Raw genomic sequence first — 21012 nt, forward strand, 5'->3', positions numbered from 1 at the left:
ACAAGCCACAACAGAAGCCGTTCCATCATGTCTACTTCTGTAGCAAAAGAAGGGAAAAAGATGAGATGTACAGTGATGCTGAAGCCGTAAGTTGACAGCTCAGTTTGTAAACATCAATTTCGTAAATATATAGTTAAATAAAAGCAGTGGTAGCTGTGCTAATTTCCCGTTATGGTGTTTCGTAGCTCTCGACGGGGCAGCAGCTTGCTCGCCTTGTCCAGCAGACGGAGTTTTACTTTCAGCGGTAACAAAATTCTGGACAGAATGGCGGGTCCTACTCCGAGACAAGTTGTTCGGGTAACTTACACAATGAATTCGACAAATAATTACAAGTTCTTGTTAACCACATAAATACCTGAACTAAGGCGCTGGGTGGCGCACCATGTACAGGTATTATGGTCTTCCCCTTCTTCTCCCTATTCACTATTAAATTAAGTGCATAACAAAACCTAAAAAAATCAAGCCGAATATTTACAAAATTATGGCATATTAACTATGCTGAAATGTGTAATATTTACTGAGTAAGGAATACTCACCAAACACATTTAAAGAAATGTGTTTGGTATTTTGCTGCTTTTGAATGTTCAGAGGTGTTTACTGCAACAGATATGGCTGACTGTTCTCCTATATCTCGAATTTCAGGTGTTTGATGAGGAAAACAATGATGTGACCCCTCAGCCATTTCACCGGGCAGATCTCGGAGCAGAGCCAGGCAGCAGGTTCTTGGTGGATGAACTCTCTGCTGGCTCAACATCAGACCAGACAACATTCACTGGGAGCTTCCCTATGCCTTTTTCAAGGTAAGAGAGCTCAGTACTGTGCACCAGCAGGAGGTGGGGAGTTGACCTGTTCAGGAGGGGTCCAAGCTGCTGTATGTTTATTATTGTCATTTGTACAGACATTTTTTTCAGTTGTACTCCACCTTGTTGCTCATAATAGTTCTCTTCAGTTCCATGTCTGAAATTGATAATGATGTAATGGCGTGAAGAAAAAATGGTGAGCACACGCCAGCCAAGTTCCAGATGAAAGTGGCCAAAAAGAAAGATGCACCACATGTAGCATCAAACCCAGATAGCAATATTTAGTACCCTGGTCCTCCAGAATGCAAGTAGTGATAGTGAAACCTTCAGTTGAATGAAAAGCTCCAAAATTTAAGATTTACATGGTTTTCTATTCAGTCATAAGGAGGAAGTCAGAAAATCAATTCCTTGAAGACTTATTAGACCAGCCCCCTACCTGCTGATTTAAAAGCACTCCATCGTGAAACTAGACACTAAAATTCTGACTGCCTTTCATTGCGGTTCATTGTAGCAGAAATTTCCCGTAGTTGAATTAGCTTCACTTCTTTTTGATAAAATTAGCCTGTATATGTCTTTTTTGAGGGGCAACGTTTCACAAGAGCTGCTGGTCATCTTCTATGCAGCCATTATGCAGTTTGCCCTGTGTTTATCCATCATTTTGTGGCTTGACTCTGCCTCAAAATAGGATGGGTTTAAATTGCAATGAACAATTAGGTTTGCAGAGACCATTGTCATGGCTGACCTTCTCCACATTCAGAACTTTTACAGTATTGGGAATAATTCTAATTTTTATCATCAATGTAGATCTTTTCCTTCAGGTCTGCACTATAAAGCGCTATTTTCAAAAACTAACATTGTTAAATCATGTTTAACATGAGCAATATGTCATATGCCCATTGCTCAATGGGCATATGAGAAATATGCCCATTGTGCCCAACAGCAGCAATGGGCACGGCTAGCTAAAAAGTTGACTATATTGACTTAACTTTTTAGCTAGCATTAACATTAGTTTATGTTTAACAAACTACTGTTTATGTTAAACTAATGTTTAGTAGAGCTAATCATAAACATTAGCTCTACTAATGCTAAAGCACTAGTAGGACAACCTAGGAGTTAGTGGCAGGTAATGCTAAGGCACCAAATTCAACCATGTTGACACTGCCATGTGTCATTAGAAAAATGTGAGAAAGCTCTCAAAACCATTCACATACAGTATTGAGCTCTTCAAAATTCAAATAAAACACAATTCAACACCTTTCCTGTCAATCTGTGTTAGTGTGTTAGTGAGGAAGAGGCTTTGTTTCATGATGACTATGTAGTAACATCTACTCTGACATTGTTTTTCAGATCAGTTTTGGGTAGCAGCAGGATATCCAGCCAGTCAACCATAGAGTCTGTGAACGAGGAAATGGAGGAAACATTTTGCGGACGTGACTTTCCCTTCAACTTACCAGGTTCATCGCCACGATATATACAGTAACTTGCAAAAGCATTTATGAACTCTTCTGGAAGTTGCCATATTACAACCATAAACATAAATATATTTCTTTGGAATTTGATGTGACAGACCAGCACCAAGTGGTAAACAATTTTGAGTTAGAAAAAACATTATACATGATTCAAACATTTTTTTACGCATAAAAAACTGAGAAGTGTGGCGTGTAAAAATATTCAGCTCTCTGTACCATATTGATGTAGTTTTGTCCATTCTTCTTTGCAAAACAACTCAAGTTAAGTCAGATTAGATGGAGAGCATTTGTGAACAGCAGTTTTCAGATCTCGACTGGGTTAAGGTCTGGACTTTGACTGGGCCATTCTAACACATGAATATGTTTTGCTTGAAACCATTCCATTGTAGCCCCTCTTTATGTTTAGGGTGGTTGTCCTGCTGGAATGTGAAAATCCACCCGGGTCTCATGTCTGTTGTAGACTCCATTGTCCTGTATTTGACTCCATCCATCTTCATATCAACCCTGTCCGTCTTCCCTGTTCCTGCTAAAGAGAAGCAACCTCAGAGCATGATGCTGCCACCACCATGTATGACAACGGGCATGGTGTGTTCATTGTGATGGGCAGTGTTAGTTCTCCTCCACACATAGCGTTTTGCATTTCGGCCTAAAAGTTGAATTTTTGTTCTGGTCTGACCAAAGCTTATTCTTCCACATTTGTTGCATCCAGCATGGCTCCTGGAAAACTGCAAACTTGTTATGTTTTTCTTCTTGCCGCTCTTCCAGAAAGATCACATTTGTGCAGTGATGACTAATAGTTGTCGTGTGGACAGATTCCTCCTCTGAGCTGTAGATCTCTGCCTTTGGTCCAGAGTCACCAGAGGCCTTTTGGCTGCATCTCTGATCAGAGCTCTTCTTGTTAAACGTCCAACTAAAGTTGTTCAGCTGGAAGTTTATTGTCTTATTACTGTTGTTCCACACACGCTTTCTATTTCCAGATGATGTACTGAACAGAGCTCAGTGAGATGTTCAAAGCTTGGGAAATCTTTTTATAAACTTTGATGTTTTGAGTCAAGTATATATATATATTTTGCTATTTCACAATTCCATACCACTTTGTTTTGGTCTTTCACATAAAACTCAAAGGAAATATATGTAAATTACTATGGAAAAGTTCAGGAGGTATGAATACTTTTTCAAGCCACTGTATTTAGAGATGTACACTCCGACTGTAACTTTTTGACCTGTTTCCTTGGACTGGTTTTTTTTTTAACTTTAATGCTGTCTCTTTGTTTTGAGAGTGTAGATCATTACCAAAAGCCTCAGGTTTCCGAAAGACAGCCGACTGTCATGATTTGAGTTTTTCTTTGTGTTTATTTTGAGTTTTCTGTGTCTTTGAGTCTCCGTGTTGTCCTGTCCTGTTTCCGTGATTACCCTCTGTGTATTTAACCCCACCTATGTCCTTTGTTCCTAGTTGTTTGTAGTCGTATGTTCCCAGTCTGGCTGTCTGTTCATGTGTATAGCCTGTTCCTACCAGTGCCGAGCCTTCCACTCTTCTGTGCTGCCAGGTTTTTGGGCTTTTTGGATTCTGTTTAGACTGTGTAAATTTGGATTTTCAACATTAAATCATTTTCTCCATCTCAACCTGGGTCTTACGGTTGAGGTGGACCACAATCACCACTCTCCACCACAATCCATGACACCGACGTCTCCAAATGCACCGTGTTTCTTGACTGGCAAAAGTTGAGAGCTCAAAGAATAAATCATATATTTTGTTTTACTCCTTTCATTATGCGTGTTTCTGTTCTTGCTGAAAGACACCTTTTTAACATTGTTCTGTTTTGTAGAATCTTTGTTGCCTGATGAAAAGAGGAAAAAAGGCTCAGTGAAAGAAGAAATGACACAAGCTCTGTTGAAAGGGATTAAAGACATTTTAATCACAGAAACAGACACTATTTCTCTGCTGGACATTCCCCCCACCTTAGTGTCAATGAATGCTGATGATGCAGATGTCATAATGTAAGGGAAATTGTTTTTTATTTTTTATTTTATTTTTTTTATCAATATTTAAATCTTTTTCATCTCTGATAGGAACAAGCTATCGTTAACTCAACATTGTTTTGTATTGCAGAGAGAGAAATAAACAGTATTCTGAAGTTTGCAGAAACAGAGGAAACAAGGAGAAGTATGTGGAGCGCGCCATGCAGACACTGAATGGAGCAACTAAGAACAAACAGATTCAGAACAACCTCATGCTCATGGTGGACACAGGTTTGGTTCAAGACAATGCATTCATTATAAAAAATATAACACACTGCAAAATATACCAAGCTCAAAATTTTTTAAATGTTTTTTCCCATTATATAAGCGAAGAAAATCTGACAATGGAACTGGTATATTTTTTTAATCAACATTCAAGAATTATTGACATAAAACCTACATATTGCCGAACAGGGTTTTCCTCAGTGTATTATCAGCCTGGTGGGCCACCAGGCTAGGTGCTATTTGTTTATTTTATATTGTGTTTTTCATAGGGTTTTTTTGTTGCCTGATGTAAAAACATTTTGCTTGACAATGTCAAACATTGATAAGTTTTAATTCCTGTTATTAAACGTTATCAAACACGCCATTTTGAAGTAAAACAAACCTTAGAAACATGGGTCAACCATGATAAACTACCCATTTAAAGATATAACTTAGTTTTGCACAAATACAAACATTCTAGCATGATTGTTTGGCTGGACCGTCCAAGGTCGCTATCAAGCTAATTTTCTATTTGCAGCTCAACAAATCTTTTCTAGAAACATTACATTGCCAAGACATATGCTGACATAAGACCAGTTAGAGTTTAAAATACCAGTAAGAGCATTTGAAATCAATTCTAATAACTTTAAAATCAGTGTAATGTGAGTTTGCTTTCTGGTCCTCATCTGCATTGTGGCTCTTGAGATCTGAAGTAGCTTTTTGTTCGCACAGCAATCTGTCTTGCTGTTATAAAAGACTGAACTGAATCTTATGTATTGGACTAGGACTGAACAGAGTTTTGATCGAGGCTGAATGTTTCATTGTCAGTGTTTGAAGTTGAACTGGGAGTTTTTCTGTTTGAATTTCTTTGACAAAAAGTAAAACTTTAGTTTTGCTCATATTTAACTGAAGGAAAATATATGCCATGAATTAATACCTAAAATATGGTTAAATATTACACTAATGGACAACACTTATATTGTTATATATCAATCATGTCGCCCTGGATTCCACTCTGACTGCAGTTGTAAATTGTCCCACCAGGAAAAACAGGATCATTGATTTACTATACACCAATGTAAAAGCTGGATATAAGGCTGTTGCCCTTCGCCCCTTGGGCAAGTTGGACCATAACTTAGTGTACATACAGCCTGAGGTGTATTTATTTATATTTATAGATTTACATGACATGACATGATTAAAATCTCCAGATATAATTCGGTGGGCTTCAGGATGTTGCAACTGATAACATATTATGGACTACAACAGCCACCCTCTGCAAGCAGGTTCAGTGGGAGATTGCTTCTTCCAAAGTGCAGGACCAACAGAATAAAGAACTCCTTTGTCCCTTGTGTAACGAAACTCTTCAACTCCTCACTGGACGTTTGAAGGAGGGCTAACAGGAGTACAATAAAAACAGAGTGAGAATGTCAAAAAAAAAAGTTGAAGTATTTGATGTATTGGTGCTGTGTGGGAGACTGAACTACAATTTCCCTGAGGGTAAATCCCAAAGGCATGAATAAAGTTTCTATTCTATTATATCTATTCTAATAGGTCTGATGACATCAGGAGATGACAAAGAGCTGTGTGTTATCAGCTCAGCTATGAAAATGATTACATGTATGCCGTATCTGCCAATGATCCTATATAAAGATTAAAGGGAGTGAAATCTAATATTGAGCATTGTAGGACACCATAGTTTACGTCATAACATGCGTTTGTATAGTTTTCTTTATAGACATTCATGTTTAGTTTTTAATCACAAACAAAATCCTTCCTACAGTGGAAGTGTTTTTAATAGAATGTCATTCCTATCTATAGCCATGATTGTGTCCGCCTTCAACATGTATCCACCTCCAGAGCAGAAAGTGATGGTTTACAGCCCTGAAATAAAACAGACCCATGATGCAGAGACTACTATGGACTCCAGGAGAAGTCCAGACAGGAGTCTGTCCCTGACCAGCTCAGCTAGTACAGGTAACCTGGTCCAGGTAACAGAGTTGAAGTCACGTAAAAGCGATGTTCGGCTTCAGTTTGGTTGTTTTAAAACAAACGTAACTCAAACATATTCCTTTACAGTTATTTCCTCCTGCTCACTGAAAGATGTAGAGACAGTTGGGAGCAGTTTAAACACACTGGTAGACTTTGAGATCATCATGACGTCAGATAAATTCCAGTACTCCTTACTTCTAATGGAGAGGACCATACTGCGGAACTACTTCCAAAGACAGCTGGCTACTTACAGAGGGCTGCCTTTGCTGGAAGGTAATTTCAGACTTTTGTACAAAGATGCATGAATATATATATATATATATATATATATATATAAACAGAGACACATCTACATTTTTTCAGACCCTGATAGACTGGTGAAACCTAAGGAAGAGGAACAGAGAGAAGCAGAGATTTCCTGCTCTCCAGCCCTGCAGTGTCTCTGGGTTTTCCGTTGTGAGCTCACCAGAGGCTGTAGGGTCAGTAGCATGGCCTGGAACAAAAAAGACCCTGTAAGACACACACTACCTACCTTATACATGTACAGAAAAATTGTGAGGTCAGAAAAACTTGTAACAGGACATACATTGAAATAATAATTTCCCTCTGATCACGACTTTATTAAGTAGGAATCTAGAATGCAGATTTTTTGGCCCCAAGTTTCACCAGAAAGTCTTTTATTTTTCTATTGTCATGTCACATTTTTCACACAAAATACCACTGATGAGACATTGCCTTCTTTCCTAATTTCCTTTGTGAATAATTATCATAACTTGCATTTCTGGTTGTTAACTTCTGTGCCAAGACCTCACAACAAAAATTCTGATATATAATTGCAGTTATTGCCACTGATATTTTCACCCCATCATAACATTGACTCTAGTGTTCTTGTGCTAGGACCTCCTTGCTGTAGGTTACGGTGAGACTAACTACAGAGATCATGAACCAGGTCTGGTGTGCTGCTGGTCTATTAAAAACCCAACGGTATGACTGACTTCAGTTCATGTCTCCTCAGTAAACAAATGTTTGTGTATTTTCATTTATGAAACTGGAGAACACATAGGTTAAGGCAATACTCACACACTGCTGTCAAATCACACGAGATGTTCTGACTGTACTATTATTGTAATATTAAAAGCCGGTCTTAATCCGGACACTTTCATTCCCAAGGAAGTAACCTACAACATCCGATTCCAAAATCAGATAGCTAATCAGAAAATTAGATGCCTTACAGTACTTGGTTGTTTATAAAAGACCTTTGCGGAGGCAGAAATTACACATCATAGTGCATACAAAATGCAATATCTCTCATTTATTCACAGGAATGACAGCAGATATAGTGGCACAAACAATTCACTTCTACACTGTGTTCACGTTTGATCATGGAACAGTTGCAACATGCAGGGCATTGACATGCAAAGAAGGTGCCATCATCTGGTCTAGTGTGGGGTTAAAAATCCCTTAGACCTCCACCATGTTTTCCTTTATGTTGGCTATTGACAACATTTCTTACCCAACTCGATTCATTGCAGTTGTCTCCAATAAAGTGAGGGTGTGTTTGTGTGTGAATGGGTGAATGACTGAATGTAATGTTAAGTGCTTTGAGGTCCTCTGGACTTGATACAGGCCATTTACCGCTTCACTGACAACAAGTAGCTCTACATATCAGTGTATAGAATTTTTAGCAGCCTTTGGACTCGTCATTTCTATTACATTTGTTCTGTCTTGTCATTGTTACGGTCTCTAGTTGTCCTTCAAGATAGGCTTTGGGCTTGCTAGGTATGTAGAAGCTTCAGGTGTTTGCCTTCTTCTCTTCTTGCAGTGGCCTGAGCGAATCATTAACTGTGACAGCGCTGTAACAACTGTGGATTTCTCAGAGAACAGCCCTGGGCAGCTGGCTGTGGGGATGTATGACGGCAGCATTGCTATCCACAATGTGCAGAGTGCAGATAATAAGTCACTTTTCATCAGCAGCCGGTGAGGAATGAGTGTTAGTGGATGGTGCAGCTCTCTTATCATTATTTAAAGATAAGTTCAATTAGAGGTGCACCGAAATGAAAGTTTGGGCCTGTGGTGATACCTAATATCAAGATTGCTGTCATAACTATTCCACACTGTGAAGAAATGACCACACTGTTGAGATTCCTTCTCTGCTTCAGTTATACAACCCACAGTCACTATGACAAGCCCTCTCTTAACAAGATGGAAATAAACTTTGATAAATAACACCAATGCCAATGTAAATGGCAACATATGGTACATCCCTGAGTTACTTTCCTATGTTGCTGTTCTGTTTCTTCTGGTATGCAGTGAATGTGCCAAAAGACACCTTGGGCCAGTGTGGCAGCTCAGGTGGAACCAACAAGAACTGAGCTTCACTGGAGAGGAGAAAATTGAATCTCTGTACTCTGTGGGTGCAGACGGCAGAATCTGCAAGTGGTTTGTCATCAATGGTGGCCTTGACTGTACAGGTACTGTACTCCGCCGTAAAATCTGCCTTTTCAATTTCCAGCTCACAGTGCTCTTCAAGGCAAAAATGAAACAATACGTTATTCCAGGCTTCTATGGGTTTTCCTAACATATATATGTGAAAATCAAGATGCATATCCATATGTTCCACATACAAGATGTTAAGATACATGAAGAATTAATATGGATATTTAAAGGGACAGTGTTATATTAAATCAACTTTTTTGAGATTTACATCATGTTATCAAAAACATATCTGGAGAGTTGCCTTTATTCTTTTATGTTTTGAGAATTTCCCATGACAACCATTCAGCTGTGCAAAACGCCTGGGTGGACCCTTCAAGATGCAGCCCTTCTAAACTCCATAGTTACTCAGTTCTGCCAGATTAGCCAGTGTTTGTTTGTTTGTATTTTATTTTGATCTGAACAGCACTACTACTACAACTGATGTCATATTTTACAAAATGTTCCAACTGTTTGTTTAAAAATTCCAATAAAGAGACTTTTTTTCTTGTATGAGTTAAGAATATGCTCTTAATAAGATTAACAACTGAATATTTGACTTGTTATTGTGTAGACCTGATGAAGCTCAAGAAGATGAATAATACCCTGAGAAAGACTGAACAGAACAAGCCAGAGAAGAAAGTAGAGTGTGTGCTGTCTGTTCTTACCCCTGGTCTGTGCTTTGACTTTCATCCAAGGGTAAGTTGCTCCAGAATATCTGTAAGTTACTAGATGCTCATATGCCAGCTGATTCATAGCATGTTTCTGTTTGTGGCGCCATGCTCCTGCAGGACTCCAACATCTATTTGACTGGTACCTGGGAAGGTAACATCCACAAGTGTTCATGCTCCAACTGTCACCAGTTTCTGGAAACTTACAGGAAACATTTTGTAAGTTTGACATAGTGAAAGTCACCTCCTCTTTCTGAGACTTTATTTCTTCCACTGCAGCGAAATCTACCTAAACTAAGTCAAACTTTCTTACATATACAAACATAATGTTACTATGGTGAGATGTGATTAGGAAATGTATCAAATTATTTTAATTCAATTCCAAAAAAAAATTTCATTAAGGGCAGTGCAGTAAACAATGTTACCTGATAAAAACAAGCAATTGTTGTTTTGTATGAAGGTTTTCTAGCCACAGGCTAATTTGCAAACCCTATCAGGCCTGTCACAATAAACAATAATCAGTTATTTTCATGATAAGTTAAAACTAGCTCAACAATTTCCATTTGAATTAGATATTATATCTTTCTACCAAAAACTGGGTGATAAAAGTCTTGAATAATTTGTTTTGGTCTCAACTAGCCTTTTATTGAAGGATAATTTTGTTTATAGAAACTTCATAATTCATTACATTTGGTATTTCTGTAGTTTTGCTTATTTATTTCAGAAATGTAAAATGTCTTTTAGTTCCAGTGTTAAATGTTCATGAGAATTTAAAGTTTATTGATCTTTGAGAATGTGTTCATGCATTATTACACCTTTACCATCATATTGCTTAAAAATTGTCTTTAACAACAATATTATCAATAATTGTAATAATTTCTGGGACAACTTATTGTTGAGTAAAATGTTTTACTGTAACAGGTCTAGATGATTAACAGCAATCTATCATTTTTTAAAAATAATCAAATACAAACATTTGGACCAAAAAGTGTTTTCATTTTGAATAAAATTTGGTTATTTACTGAATCAATAAATAAAGTAATTGGTAATATGTTGAGGAGCAAGTTCTACATTTTCTTGGTGGAAACTGGAATGTTATGGATTCCAGAATTCTGCTTCACTTGGTGACAACGTGTTGGAGTAGCTCTTTTTGAAAATGTATTTTTAAATTGTCAAGAACATTTTTTGTTCTTCTGGTAAAAAGTCAAAACTGAAAATGTTTTGAATGAAAAACATGTTAGCATAGCAACACAACAGCTGTAATTTGCCCTCATCAGGGAGTCTCCGTACATACCAGATGTATTTGTAATGTTACTGTGTTATTTTATTTTCTTTTTTACCCTTTTCTTTTTTACATCACAATAGGATCTATGCACTCAGAACAGTAGCTACGTTTCACAAATCCCAGCTCTGGTGGTTTGTTCTCTCCCAACCACAGCAAAATGATCATTCTCTTAGAACCTGCAGTTGTTGGTGGTCATTGCAATGGAACAGTAGCACCTTAGAACATAAAGACAAAATCGGCCTTCTGTTGCCTGAAGAACATCTCCAGGATTAGAGGACTAATGTCTCAGCCAGATCTAGAGTAACTCATCCATACGTTTATCTTCAGTCACATTGATTATTGCAACAGCGTCTTCACAGGCCTGTCCAACAAATCAATCCTCCAGTTGCAGCTGATCCAGAAGCTGCTGCTCCTGTTCTCACTAAAAGGAAGATAGAGACATAACAGCAGTCTTAAAGTCCCTCCACTGGCTCCCTGTAGCTCAAAGAATAGATTTTAAAATACTGTTAGTTTATAAATCACTGAACGGTTTAGCACCACAATACATCAAAGATCTGCTGGTTGTTGTATCAACCTTCCAGACTCTCAGGTTCTGGTTCTGGTTGCTCTGTATCCCCGGAACCAGAACCAAATTAGGAGAAGCACCATTCTCCTTTCTCCGCCATTCAGCATCTATGCACAACAAATTTGGAACAAACTTCCAGAAAACTGTAAAACAGCTGAAACACTGACTTCCTTTAAATCTCGACTAAAAACGCACCTGTTTAGAATGAATTCATTACTAATTTAATGATGGAACTTGACTTCATGTCATGTTTTGATTGTTGATTCTATGTTGCAATTGCAATAGCATTGTGCCAGAAGCCCGTTGAAAGGCTGTTAACACTGTTTGTAAACTGCTTGATTGTGAGCGTGAGTGAGAATAAAAATACCACCACGTATTTTGTTCCATATAACACAGCAAACCTTTCATGGATACAAAGGCAACAAACCCCCACTTGATGACGTTGTGTTTTTGTGTTTGTTATAATGTAAGGGACTTTGAAATGGCTTGCAGCTGAATTGTGCGATACAAATAAAACTGGATTGATTGATTTATAGAAATCTACATTGCACTGATTCACACTAATGTGAAGCAGTAATCCTCAGACTAAATAATTTGAGTGACTTTTTTGTGTTCTTGTTGTTTCCTGTCAGTGTCCTGTGAACTGTATCACATGGTGTCCTCTCCATCCTGATGTGTTCCTAAGCTGCTCCTCTGACTCCACCATCCAACTCTGGAAGCAGGACTGCATTAACCCTTTGTTAAGCTTCACCTCCAACCATCCGGTGGGGGAAGTCAGGTGGTCTCCAAAGCATGCCACAGTATTCGGTGCAGTTAACGAAGGGCAGCTTGAGATTTGGGACCTGAATTCCAGCTTGTAAGTCTGAGGAATTTGCTTGCTTCACTTCACTCGGCCAGTACGCACATCAGCATGCAGAAAAGAACTCGAAAGCGAACTTGATTTCATAACTTCTATCTTCCAGTTTGGATCCGGTAATTGTACAGCCTGCTGCTCCTGGACTGAAGATGACATCCCTTCTGTTTGCATCCCTCACAGACTGTGTTGTAGTAGGAGACAGTGATGGCCAGGTGACGGCGTACCAGCTGCAGAACTTCCATGTTGGAGAAAGCAGCCAGGTAAATCACAAAAACATGTCAGGTTTAAATAGGTGGAAAGATAAGGGACATAAATAATTTGATCATATTTTCAGTGATTATGAAAATGTCTCTTTTGAAGTACCAAAATCCAGACATGGAAGATTGTCATTCAATTAACAGACTTCAGAATTTAGTTAGCTCAATTTGGCTATTTATCACCAAATATTGAGCAATTAAAGTCAGAGCAAGAGGAATGTTTATGACATTTTATTGCTGGCAAAGATGTAATGGCCCTAATCCACATGGGGTTATTTACAGCACACACAATTCCTGGTAAGTTTTATCAGCTGATGCATTACGATTGTCACAGCTATTTGTTAGCAATGTGGTCAAATCTGTATCAATTGATAAAAGCTTCAGCAAACAATTGTTTCTCAATGGCTGAGGGTCCGGACCCTTTGGACAAAGCAAAGCGTGGTACAAGGGGTTGGTTTTTATCACAGGGTCCTTCATGATAAATAAACCATGCTTGTTCAATATACAACGCTTTTTTTATTCCATCAAAAAGCAACAATTGTAAATGAGATGTAGAAGACTATAGCAGAGAGACAGAAGATTACCAAGCCAGATATAGTTTTAGTTATAGATAGGGAAGTGCGATGCGGCATAAAATTATATTGTGATATGTATTGTGATGGGTAACAGCAATGGTATGTTTTTGGTATAAAACTTATGATGTAAATGAAAACAGATACTAATTGAGTGGAATATTTATACAGTCATCAGTTAGCTAACATTATTTGCATCCAACAGCATTACTCAACTTACATTACAGTATTCTGTAAGAAATACTTATTATTAAGAGCTTCTATGAACACAAAGTGAAATCACAGTAGTTCATTGTTTTAAATCATCTAAATCACATGTGTCAAACTCAAGGCCCGGGGGCCAAATCTGGCCCTCCGTAGCTTTTTATGTGGCCCTCCACAGACTAGACTAAACACTAAGTGTGATTAAATATTATATTATCAATCATATCAATGCAGTATTTATCTGTTTACTGCCAATTTGTATCAATCAATCCCTCCAGTTTCTTGAGAATTTAGTTGATGTATGATTATAGTCCATGATTTATACAGCGAGTGAATAAACAGTCACATTTATTATTAGTTACTGAAGGAACTGAAAAGATCTTCAATAATATTATGTGATTTTAAGAATTCATTGACATATTAACAGTTTGTGAACAGGTTTTATCAACACATTCTGGCACAACTGGCCCTTTAAGAGCCTTCATGATCTTGATTTGGCCCAAAACGAAAATGAGTTTGACACACCTGATCTAAATGGTTTTATTGTGTCAGTGACACGTTAACACACCCAGAATGTGATTTGGAACCTGATGTTTCAGGGAGATGTTATTCAAGACCTCTTCCGCTCTGCAAGAAACATTGATGTAGTGGACACAGAGCACCATGATGCATCTCTAGTGTAAATGTATCTACAACTCTTCAGCTGCACGGTAAATCCATCCATCCAGCAGCTTATCCCTGCTGGTGCTTATCTCCAGCAGTCATTGGGTTGGAGACGAGGTCCGTCTGGTTGCCAGTTCATCACAGAGAGTGAGAGTTTGATTGACAGCCTCATTTTTGTGGGGGAAACCGGGGTACCTGGAGAGAACCAACGTATGAATGGAGAGAACATGCAAACTCCATCCAGACTCCAGGTTAGGATTTGAACCCCAGGCTTTCTTGCTGCAAGGCAACAGTACAATCAACTGCTCCAGAACATAAACCACAGGAGCAATTTCAATGAAACAAGGTACTTCTGGTGAATGGGAGTCACTCAGGCTGCAACAGCACCTTACCTGGTCAAATTAATATGTTTTACTAATATCCATTATTTTATCATAATTATTATCTTAATCATGTTTCTCAGTATTTAACTTACTGATCATGGTTCAGAGCTATCAATGAAAACAGACTGATTCTAATCTCAGGCTAACTGGTGCATCTCTAATAGTTATTATTATCTTGCTCAGTTATTTATTAGCCAACAATGTTGTGCCAGTACAGTCTTTGATTTGGTCAGCATGGCGATGTAAATAAAATCTTTAATAAAAAACAGTAACATATAGCAGCCAATCTCAAGCCTGGTTCTGTTGGATGTTTCTTCCCAATGACAGGGAGTTGTTTCTCTCCACTGTCGCATTGAGCTTTTCCTCAGGAAGAGGGAGACTGTAGAAGGAATGGTTCAGAGCAACCGGCTGGCTTTCTGACTGGAAACTTTAAAAAGGTGTCACTTAATGATCAGCTGGGCCTGTCTGTTTTGTATTAGAACTGGACAATGAAATGCAATGTTGATGGTGACATCTTCTCAGAGAATTCATTTTACAAGCATGATCACTAGAAAAGAGTATTTGTGTAGATTACAGCCTGTACACACTTGAACAATTCTGAGCAACAACTAATCGCTAAATCGTATCACAGTAACAAAAAACGCATTCTTACATTACGTCAGCCTTTATTCTTCATTTAAGGATCAAAACTCTGCAACACTGTGAGGAACAAACTCTACATCAAGAATAGGCCTGTCACAATAACAAATTTAGCTGAACTATTAATTGTCTCAAAAATTATTGTGATAAATGATAATATTGTTTGAAGACCTTTTTTCACTGTTTTAATAGAAATGACGTAATGATGCATGCGATTTCCTGCCAAATATAAATATACTTTATTTTCAAAAGAACACTTAACACTGGAACTGGTTAACAAAATAAAACAACCATAAATAAAAATAAAATGAACTCGGTCTCGGTTAACAAAAAATGCACTTGAATAAAAACTAAACACAATATAAAACCACAGTAGAAATAAAAACTACATTCAACCAAAAGAGTACAGATTATGAAGTCTGTATATCATTAGATTTAAATCAAGTTGTCTGTTCCAATCCCAAGCAGATTTCAGGTTTTCTCCCAGGGTGTCAGCAGTATGGTTATCTGGGACATATCTGGTCTCTAAACATTTAGAGTGCAAGGTCCAGTTAGCAGCTATATAGTGAATGGTCAGGCTCATATCAGGGGTCATATATGAACTTGACCACATATCCAACATAGCAGAGTAAAATGAAATGTCATTTATCTCCTTCAGTATGTCCTCTTTAATACTGCTGTACAGTTGTGGAATTGCCGTTTGTGATATGTATTTTTTTCCAGGGATATGGGATCAAATGTTTGCTACATTTTTCGAAATGCCGGCTTTTCAACAATATTAAATGGGAGCATCTCTTTAGCAATTAAGCGAACTACGCTGTCTGTGAGTGCACACCACTTTGCGCCCTCCTTTTTGTACTCTGTCGATTAATTGCTTCAACGATGGTGGACTGTCGCAAACTTGAAGACGGAGATGGGCCACCTGTTGTACTTTTTGTCCCCAGCCTTAAAAACTTTGTCCTTTAGGTGCACGTGTCCTTTTGGTTGTATTGCTGCTCTTAATTGCTACTGTTTAGTGACAAATGCGACATACCGGCTTGCAAAGATTCAGCGGTTTGCCTCGGTCATTTGATTTGAAACCGAAATACTCCCACACTGCTGCAGTTGCGTTCGGCTTTGAAACCAGTTCCGTTTTGAGCTTTCCACCCCAATATGAGAATAGTGTTTCTTTACCTTGCTAACTCCTCACAGGGCTCTAAAGCTGCAGAAGTACAAAGTGATGCGTGCGCTGACTACCTGATGCAATAGTCCACTCCTCCTCCATTCCTCATTTTTTCCCTTCTTAAAATATTAGGAAGTGGATAGCACCGTAGTTAAGCCTTCTCATCCAGCTGTTTACGATTCTGTAAACTCCATCAAAGACCTCTGACCAAGCTCACTATCATCGTAACAATTCTGAAATAAAAAATATTATTTGCAAAACAAGATTATAGATTAGCAAAAAAAAACAACAAAAAAAACAAAACATAAAAAACAACCAGAACTTGAACTCAGCAAATACTTAAAAATGTTTTGGGATAAAAAATCTGCCAAAAATGTTTATGATGATAGAAAGTATTGGTATCTTGACTCCTACATAAAATTTATGCCGTCCAAACCGACTTTCAGGAATGTTGTCATGACAACAGAAAAGGCATGAGTTGAGAACCTTCATGGGTTCTCTGCCTGTCGTCAGCCCAGGCAAAGATCTCACTTTGCCCATTGTAAAGAACAAATCTTGTCTGAAATACCACATATAAAGATAATAATCAGCTTAATTCCATGAACTGTTCAGTGTTACATTCCACTGTCTTGGATCTAGTTTCCTTTTTTACCGTCACCAAACAACATAAATTATCCACCATGTGGCGTTCTAGTGCGGTTTTCAAAACTTTTCCGGTCCATCTTAATTTACAAGGCAGCACATTGCATATTCTGAACAAACATGCTTCATTTATATGAGGCCTCAAACCATAAAGTGCATCTTGGTTGTTTTCTGTTTCTTCATATCTTTGATTGTCTAGTTGTTGTTTTTTAACATTGAAGGCAAATGCACATGAATTTATTATTATACTCTAAGCCTGTTAATTTTAACATGAGAAAGAAAAGGTCTAAATTGGTCATCACAGTACAGGATATAACACTGAGTTATTTTCTCCTTATGTTTTTAAATTTTAAATACTAGATTTACTTCCAGTTAGGGGAGGGCATTTATTGTATTGTTGTATCATATTTATTGTGATAAATTTCAAATTTTGATTTATTGTTGCCACAATAAATTCCAATTAATGTTTAACAAAAAAAACTGTCTATATTGTTGGAATTGTTACGTTTGCTATTTTCTCCACTGTCTGCTCAATGAGACATTCTAACAAGTCTTTTTGCATGACCCTACTTCAAAAAAAATCACCATCAAAAATAAGCCTAACAGAAGCAAAAGGTTCCCAGCAGAACATCAATCATTGCATTTGTCCAGCAGGTGACAGTATTGTGATAATATTCAGTTGGTTTGCCTCTTGCAGATGGTGGTGATGGGTGTAGTGAAAGTCAGGATGAATGACATCACCATACCGAGCAGAGTCTTCAAGGTATTCTGTTTGTACCACAAAACATGTTATTTGTGCCACACTTGAAAACTTCTCTTAGGTCATCTCTAAAAGGTCTGTTGTCAACATCAAGAGTTCAAAGGTCAGAGAAAGCAACATGTTGCTAGGTTAATGTTCAGACAACCCCTGTCTGCGTCACAGACAACCGCTAACGGTTGCTCATGGGTAATACAGAAAAAATATCATTCTTAACAACTGATTTGTTCATCAAATGTTCTCACAAATCAATAAAGCTCAAATCAATGAAGCACAGTTCAACGGCTTCATGAACACAATGTTTAATGCTTTCCAAGACTCTGGCTGATCCAGTTTTGCGATCTGCTTACTGTCAGATCCGTAACCTTGTACTCCCAGCTGAGTTCAGTGAATCAATGCAGGCCTGGTGCTGAATAGACTAAGGCTGAAAGGACTGAGGGGAGAGGCATGCAATGTCAGAGAATTAGAGATGCAAAGACAGAACAAGAAGAAATAGTGTCTGTGTCACACAACAGGACAGTCATCACCCACCTCTTGATCTGTGTGACAGTGGAAGAGCTTCTTCTAAGCTTCTTAGAAGAAGATGGAGGAAGAGAAAGGCTGATTTTAGGTGACTTGGGGGGGGTGAGGATGGAACAGTGGGACACCTTTGATGTGTTTGACCTGAAAGAAAGACAGATAGAAATTTTACATCTTTATGTTTGCATGCACACTGAAGATAGATGCCATATGACACCTTATGAGGTCACCTGCATTCCTGGTGACCTCAGAAGGAAGGAAGGAAGGAAGGAAGGAAGAAAGGAAGGAAAGAAGGAATGAAGAAAGGAATGAAGGAAGGACACAAAAGATTAGGGTGATGGCAAGGAGACATTGAAGACATGATGATAAACGTTCCAGGAGAAATGTGCAAAAAGCTGGTCAGCAATTATATGAAGGATTTGAGTACTGCAATACCAACTTAAAAATTCATTCTAAGCATTGTGAAATGTGGTGGAGAAATACTGCTACTTCCAATTGGGCTGCTCAAGGTATTTGTCCACGGTTCTAAATTACAGGATATACTTCCTGTGGAGGCACAGGAAGGTGTGCCCTCACAGGGCACAACTTCCTGTTGTTCCCCCACAACAGAAAGTTGTTGTGGGGGCACTGGTGACTCATAGGGAGTCAGCAGTGAGGGGTGACTCCCTATGAGTCACCCCTCACTGCTGTCTCGAGGGGTAAGAATTAAAAGCTACAAGGAGCATTTCTTGCTCCTTGTAAGGAACTTGTTAACTGACCCAGGAAGATGGAAGACTAAATTCAAAGCAGATGCACACTAATATTCTATTAATTAGAATTTTCAGCTTTGAGCTTGAGGAAGGGTAATCACATGAAACCTGCTGCTCTATGAGCAGACAGTACCTGGAAGAGGAGGAAGCTGATCTTGGTGTTCGTTTTCCCTTCACTGCTCTCAGATTGTCTCCCTGGGTCAGACTGGTTTCCTTACAATTGCTCTGTTCACATAAAAAAAAAAACAGTGTTACTTTGATTACACTTCTACACTGCTTAAAAACGATGCCAAAAACGTGAATGACTCACTTCATCCAAACTGTAAGATTTGCACAGAGTGGTTTTGATTGACAGATCATTCATGCTTGTAACCAGATGAGGCATTGCTTCTCGTTTGCCCGGTGGTACCGGGTCAGAACCAGGCAGATGATACTGTTGCTGCTGTCGATTGAACCTCTGCTGAGCAAGCTTCTGTTTGGAGCGATGCACGTCTCCCTGAACCCACAAGCTGTGCTGTTTCCTGCATGCGGACACACACACCCACACACAGTCGCCCATGCACGCACACGCATACACACACACACTTTCTCATATTACACAATGATTTATAAAATACTCCAGCTAAAAATATAACTTAGCATCTTCTCATCAAGTTGCATCTTCTGGTGATTTTTTTGGTGAAGTGGCCTCATAACTGATGAAAACAATTAGCAGTGCTGAGAAATAGATGACCTCCTGCTGGTTTTCAATCTGTATTAGTCAATAGGATGGAAATTTATTCACATCAGATTGATAATGACATTGACAACGGACAAAGCTTTTATTAATAATTAAATAAATATTAAGATATATAAGGGTTTGTTTAAAAAAAAACTAAAGGTTAGGACAAATATTTAAAACAACCACTTTAGCTAGAGGAATTTCTGTGAGGAATAATTGTTGTCAAGAGTTAAAACTGATTTCCATTCTTTAAAACAAATATAGAAAAATCTTTTGCTAAATAAATACAAGGTCTTATTATGATTCTTTATTTATTTTTTCTTTGTCTAACGACAGCTTTGGAAATATGTTTTAGGAAAATATACTGGATGATTCTGTTGTTTCGAGTAAGATAACGGATGTAGAAAAAAGTCAAGGTAAAATGAGCCTGTACTCCCACTTCACCTTTTTTACTTCGTTTGCCATGATAATCAAAAGTAGAAGAAATAAAGATTTTAAATATTTCACTCTATTTGTAGTGAATGTATGTAATATAAGTTTCACTGTCTGTCATGAGTGACAGTAAATCTTGAACTTTTCACCTTGTTTAAGGTTTTTCGGGCATAACAGCAGTTTTAAAGTCCCTCCACTGGCTCCCTGTAGCTCAAAGAATAGATTTTAAAATACTGTTGTTAGTTTATAAATCACTGAACGGTTTAGCACCACAATACATCAAAGATCTGCTGTTGTTGTATCAACCTTCCAGACTCTCAGGTTCTGGTTCTGGGGATGCAGACCAAACAAGGAGAAGTAGCTTTCAGCATCTATGCACCACAAATTTGGAACAAACTTCAGAAAACTGTAAACAGCTGAAACACTGACTTCCTTTAAATCTTGACTAAAAACTGACCTGTTTAGAATTGTATTTGAAATGTAATCAATTACTGATTTAATGATGGAACTTGACTTAATGTCATGTTTTGATTGTTGATTTTATGTTGCATGACTTTGTGTTTTTGTGTTATGATGAAAAGCACTTTGAAATGCCTTGATGCTTAAATGTGCTGTACAAATAAAATTTGATTGATTGATTGATTGATTGATTGACTTGTTCATACACTCCAAATGATCTATTCATGAACAGGGATTGAGTTAATACCGATCTAAAATATGACAAATTATTCTAGAAACAGGCATCATCAAAATAAAAATTTCAAATGTAGTTTTTCTTGTTCAGCCTTAAAGTCTTAAGCTTACTCTTCTAAGAAGTTCTGCTGGGGACCAATGATTGATCCGGGTCGGCAGATCCTGATCCAAGCAATGGCCTCAGCTGCTGTCAACCTGAAGTGCTTCATCAGATAGCAGGCAATCAGGGTGCCTGTACGGCCCAAACCAGCTGAGATTGGAAAGTGATACATTTAGCTTATGCATG

The 21012-nt window shown here is 38.1% G+C and overlaps 2 protein-coding genes and 1 long non-coding RNA gene across 8 annotated transcripts in view; 1 reads left to right on the forward strand and 2 right to left on the reverse strand.

Moving 5' to 3' along the window:
* dnai4 (dynein axonemal intermediate chain 4) overlaps positions 1-21012 on the forward strand; it is a 23203-nt gene continuing 2191 nt past the window's right edge. Inside the window, exons 1-17 of one of the 3 annotated variants that reach the window (XM_055025369.1) lie at positions 1-86; positions 186-297; positions 643-800; positions 2148-2254; positions 4096-4267; positions 4380-4519; positions 6314-6469; positions 6572-6757; positions 6848-6996; positions 7382-7468; positions 8307-8461; positions 8795-8955; positions 9531-9655; positions 9748-9846; positions 12110-12333; positions 12440-12593; positions 17553-17618. In XM_055025369.1, coding sequence (XP_054881344.1) covers positions 28-86; positions 186-297; positions 643-800; positions 2148-2254; positions 4096-4267; positions 4380-4519; positions 6314-6469; positions 6572-6757; positions 6848-6996; positions 7382-7468; positions 8307-8461; positions 8795-8955; positions 9531-9655; positions 9748-9846; positions 12110-12333; positions 12440-12593; positions 17553-17618 — 2310 coding nt within the window. In that variant the 5' untranslated portion in view covers positions 1-27. Of the gene's footprint in view, positions 87-185; positions 298-642; positions 801-2147; positions 2255-4095; positions 4268-4379; positions 4520-6313; positions 6470-6571; positions 6758-6847; positions 6997-7381; positions 7469-8306; positions 8462-8794; positions 8956-9530; positions 9656-9747; positions 9847-12109; positions 12334-12439; positions 12594-13965; positions 14050-17552; positions 17664-21012 lie in introns of those variants that run through there. The other 2 variants (XM_055025368.1, XM_055025370.1) reach the window with 2 other exon arrangements.
* On the reverse strand, positions 8927-9936 carry LOC129355756 (uncharacterized). Its single transcript, XR_008605313.1, has 3 exons — positions 9872-9936; positions 9625-9773; positions 8927-9007 (listed from the first exon to the last, which is right to left on the reverse strand). It is a non-coding gene; the product is annotated as an uncharacterized LOC129355756 (long non-coding RNA).
* LOC129355755 (dual specificity protein phosphatase CDC14AB-like) overlaps positions 14128-21012 on the reverse strand; it is a 14689-nt gene continuing 7804 nt past the window's right edge. For 2 of the 4 annotated variants that reach the window (XM_055025371.1, XM_055025374.1), the window contains 5 exons: positions 20838-20976; positions 19191-19401; positions 19014-19105; positions 18144-18275; positions 14128-14224 (listed from right to left, as the gene is read on the reverse strand). In XM_055025371.1, coding sequence (XP_054881346.1) covers positions 14128-14224; positions 18144-18275; positions 19014-19105; positions 19191-19401; positions 20838-20976 — 671 coding nt within the window. Of the gene's footprint in view, positions 14225-15266; positions 18046-18143; positions 18276-19013; positions 19106-19190; positions 19402-20837; positions 20977-21012 lie in introns of those variants that run through there. The other 2 variants (XM_055025373.1, XM_055025372.1) reach the window with 2 other exon arrangements.

The sequence above is a fragment of the Poeciliopsis prolifica genome, unplaced genomic scaffold (genome assembly GCF_027474105.1).
Source record: "Poeciliopsis prolifica strain line A6 unplaced genomic scaffold, Auburn_PproV2 SCAFFOLD144, whole genome shotgun sequence".
Taxonomy (NCBI): domain Eukaryota; kingdom Metazoa; phylum Chordata; class Actinopteri; order Cyprinodontiformes; family Poeciliidae; genus Poeciliopsis; species Poeciliopsis prolifica.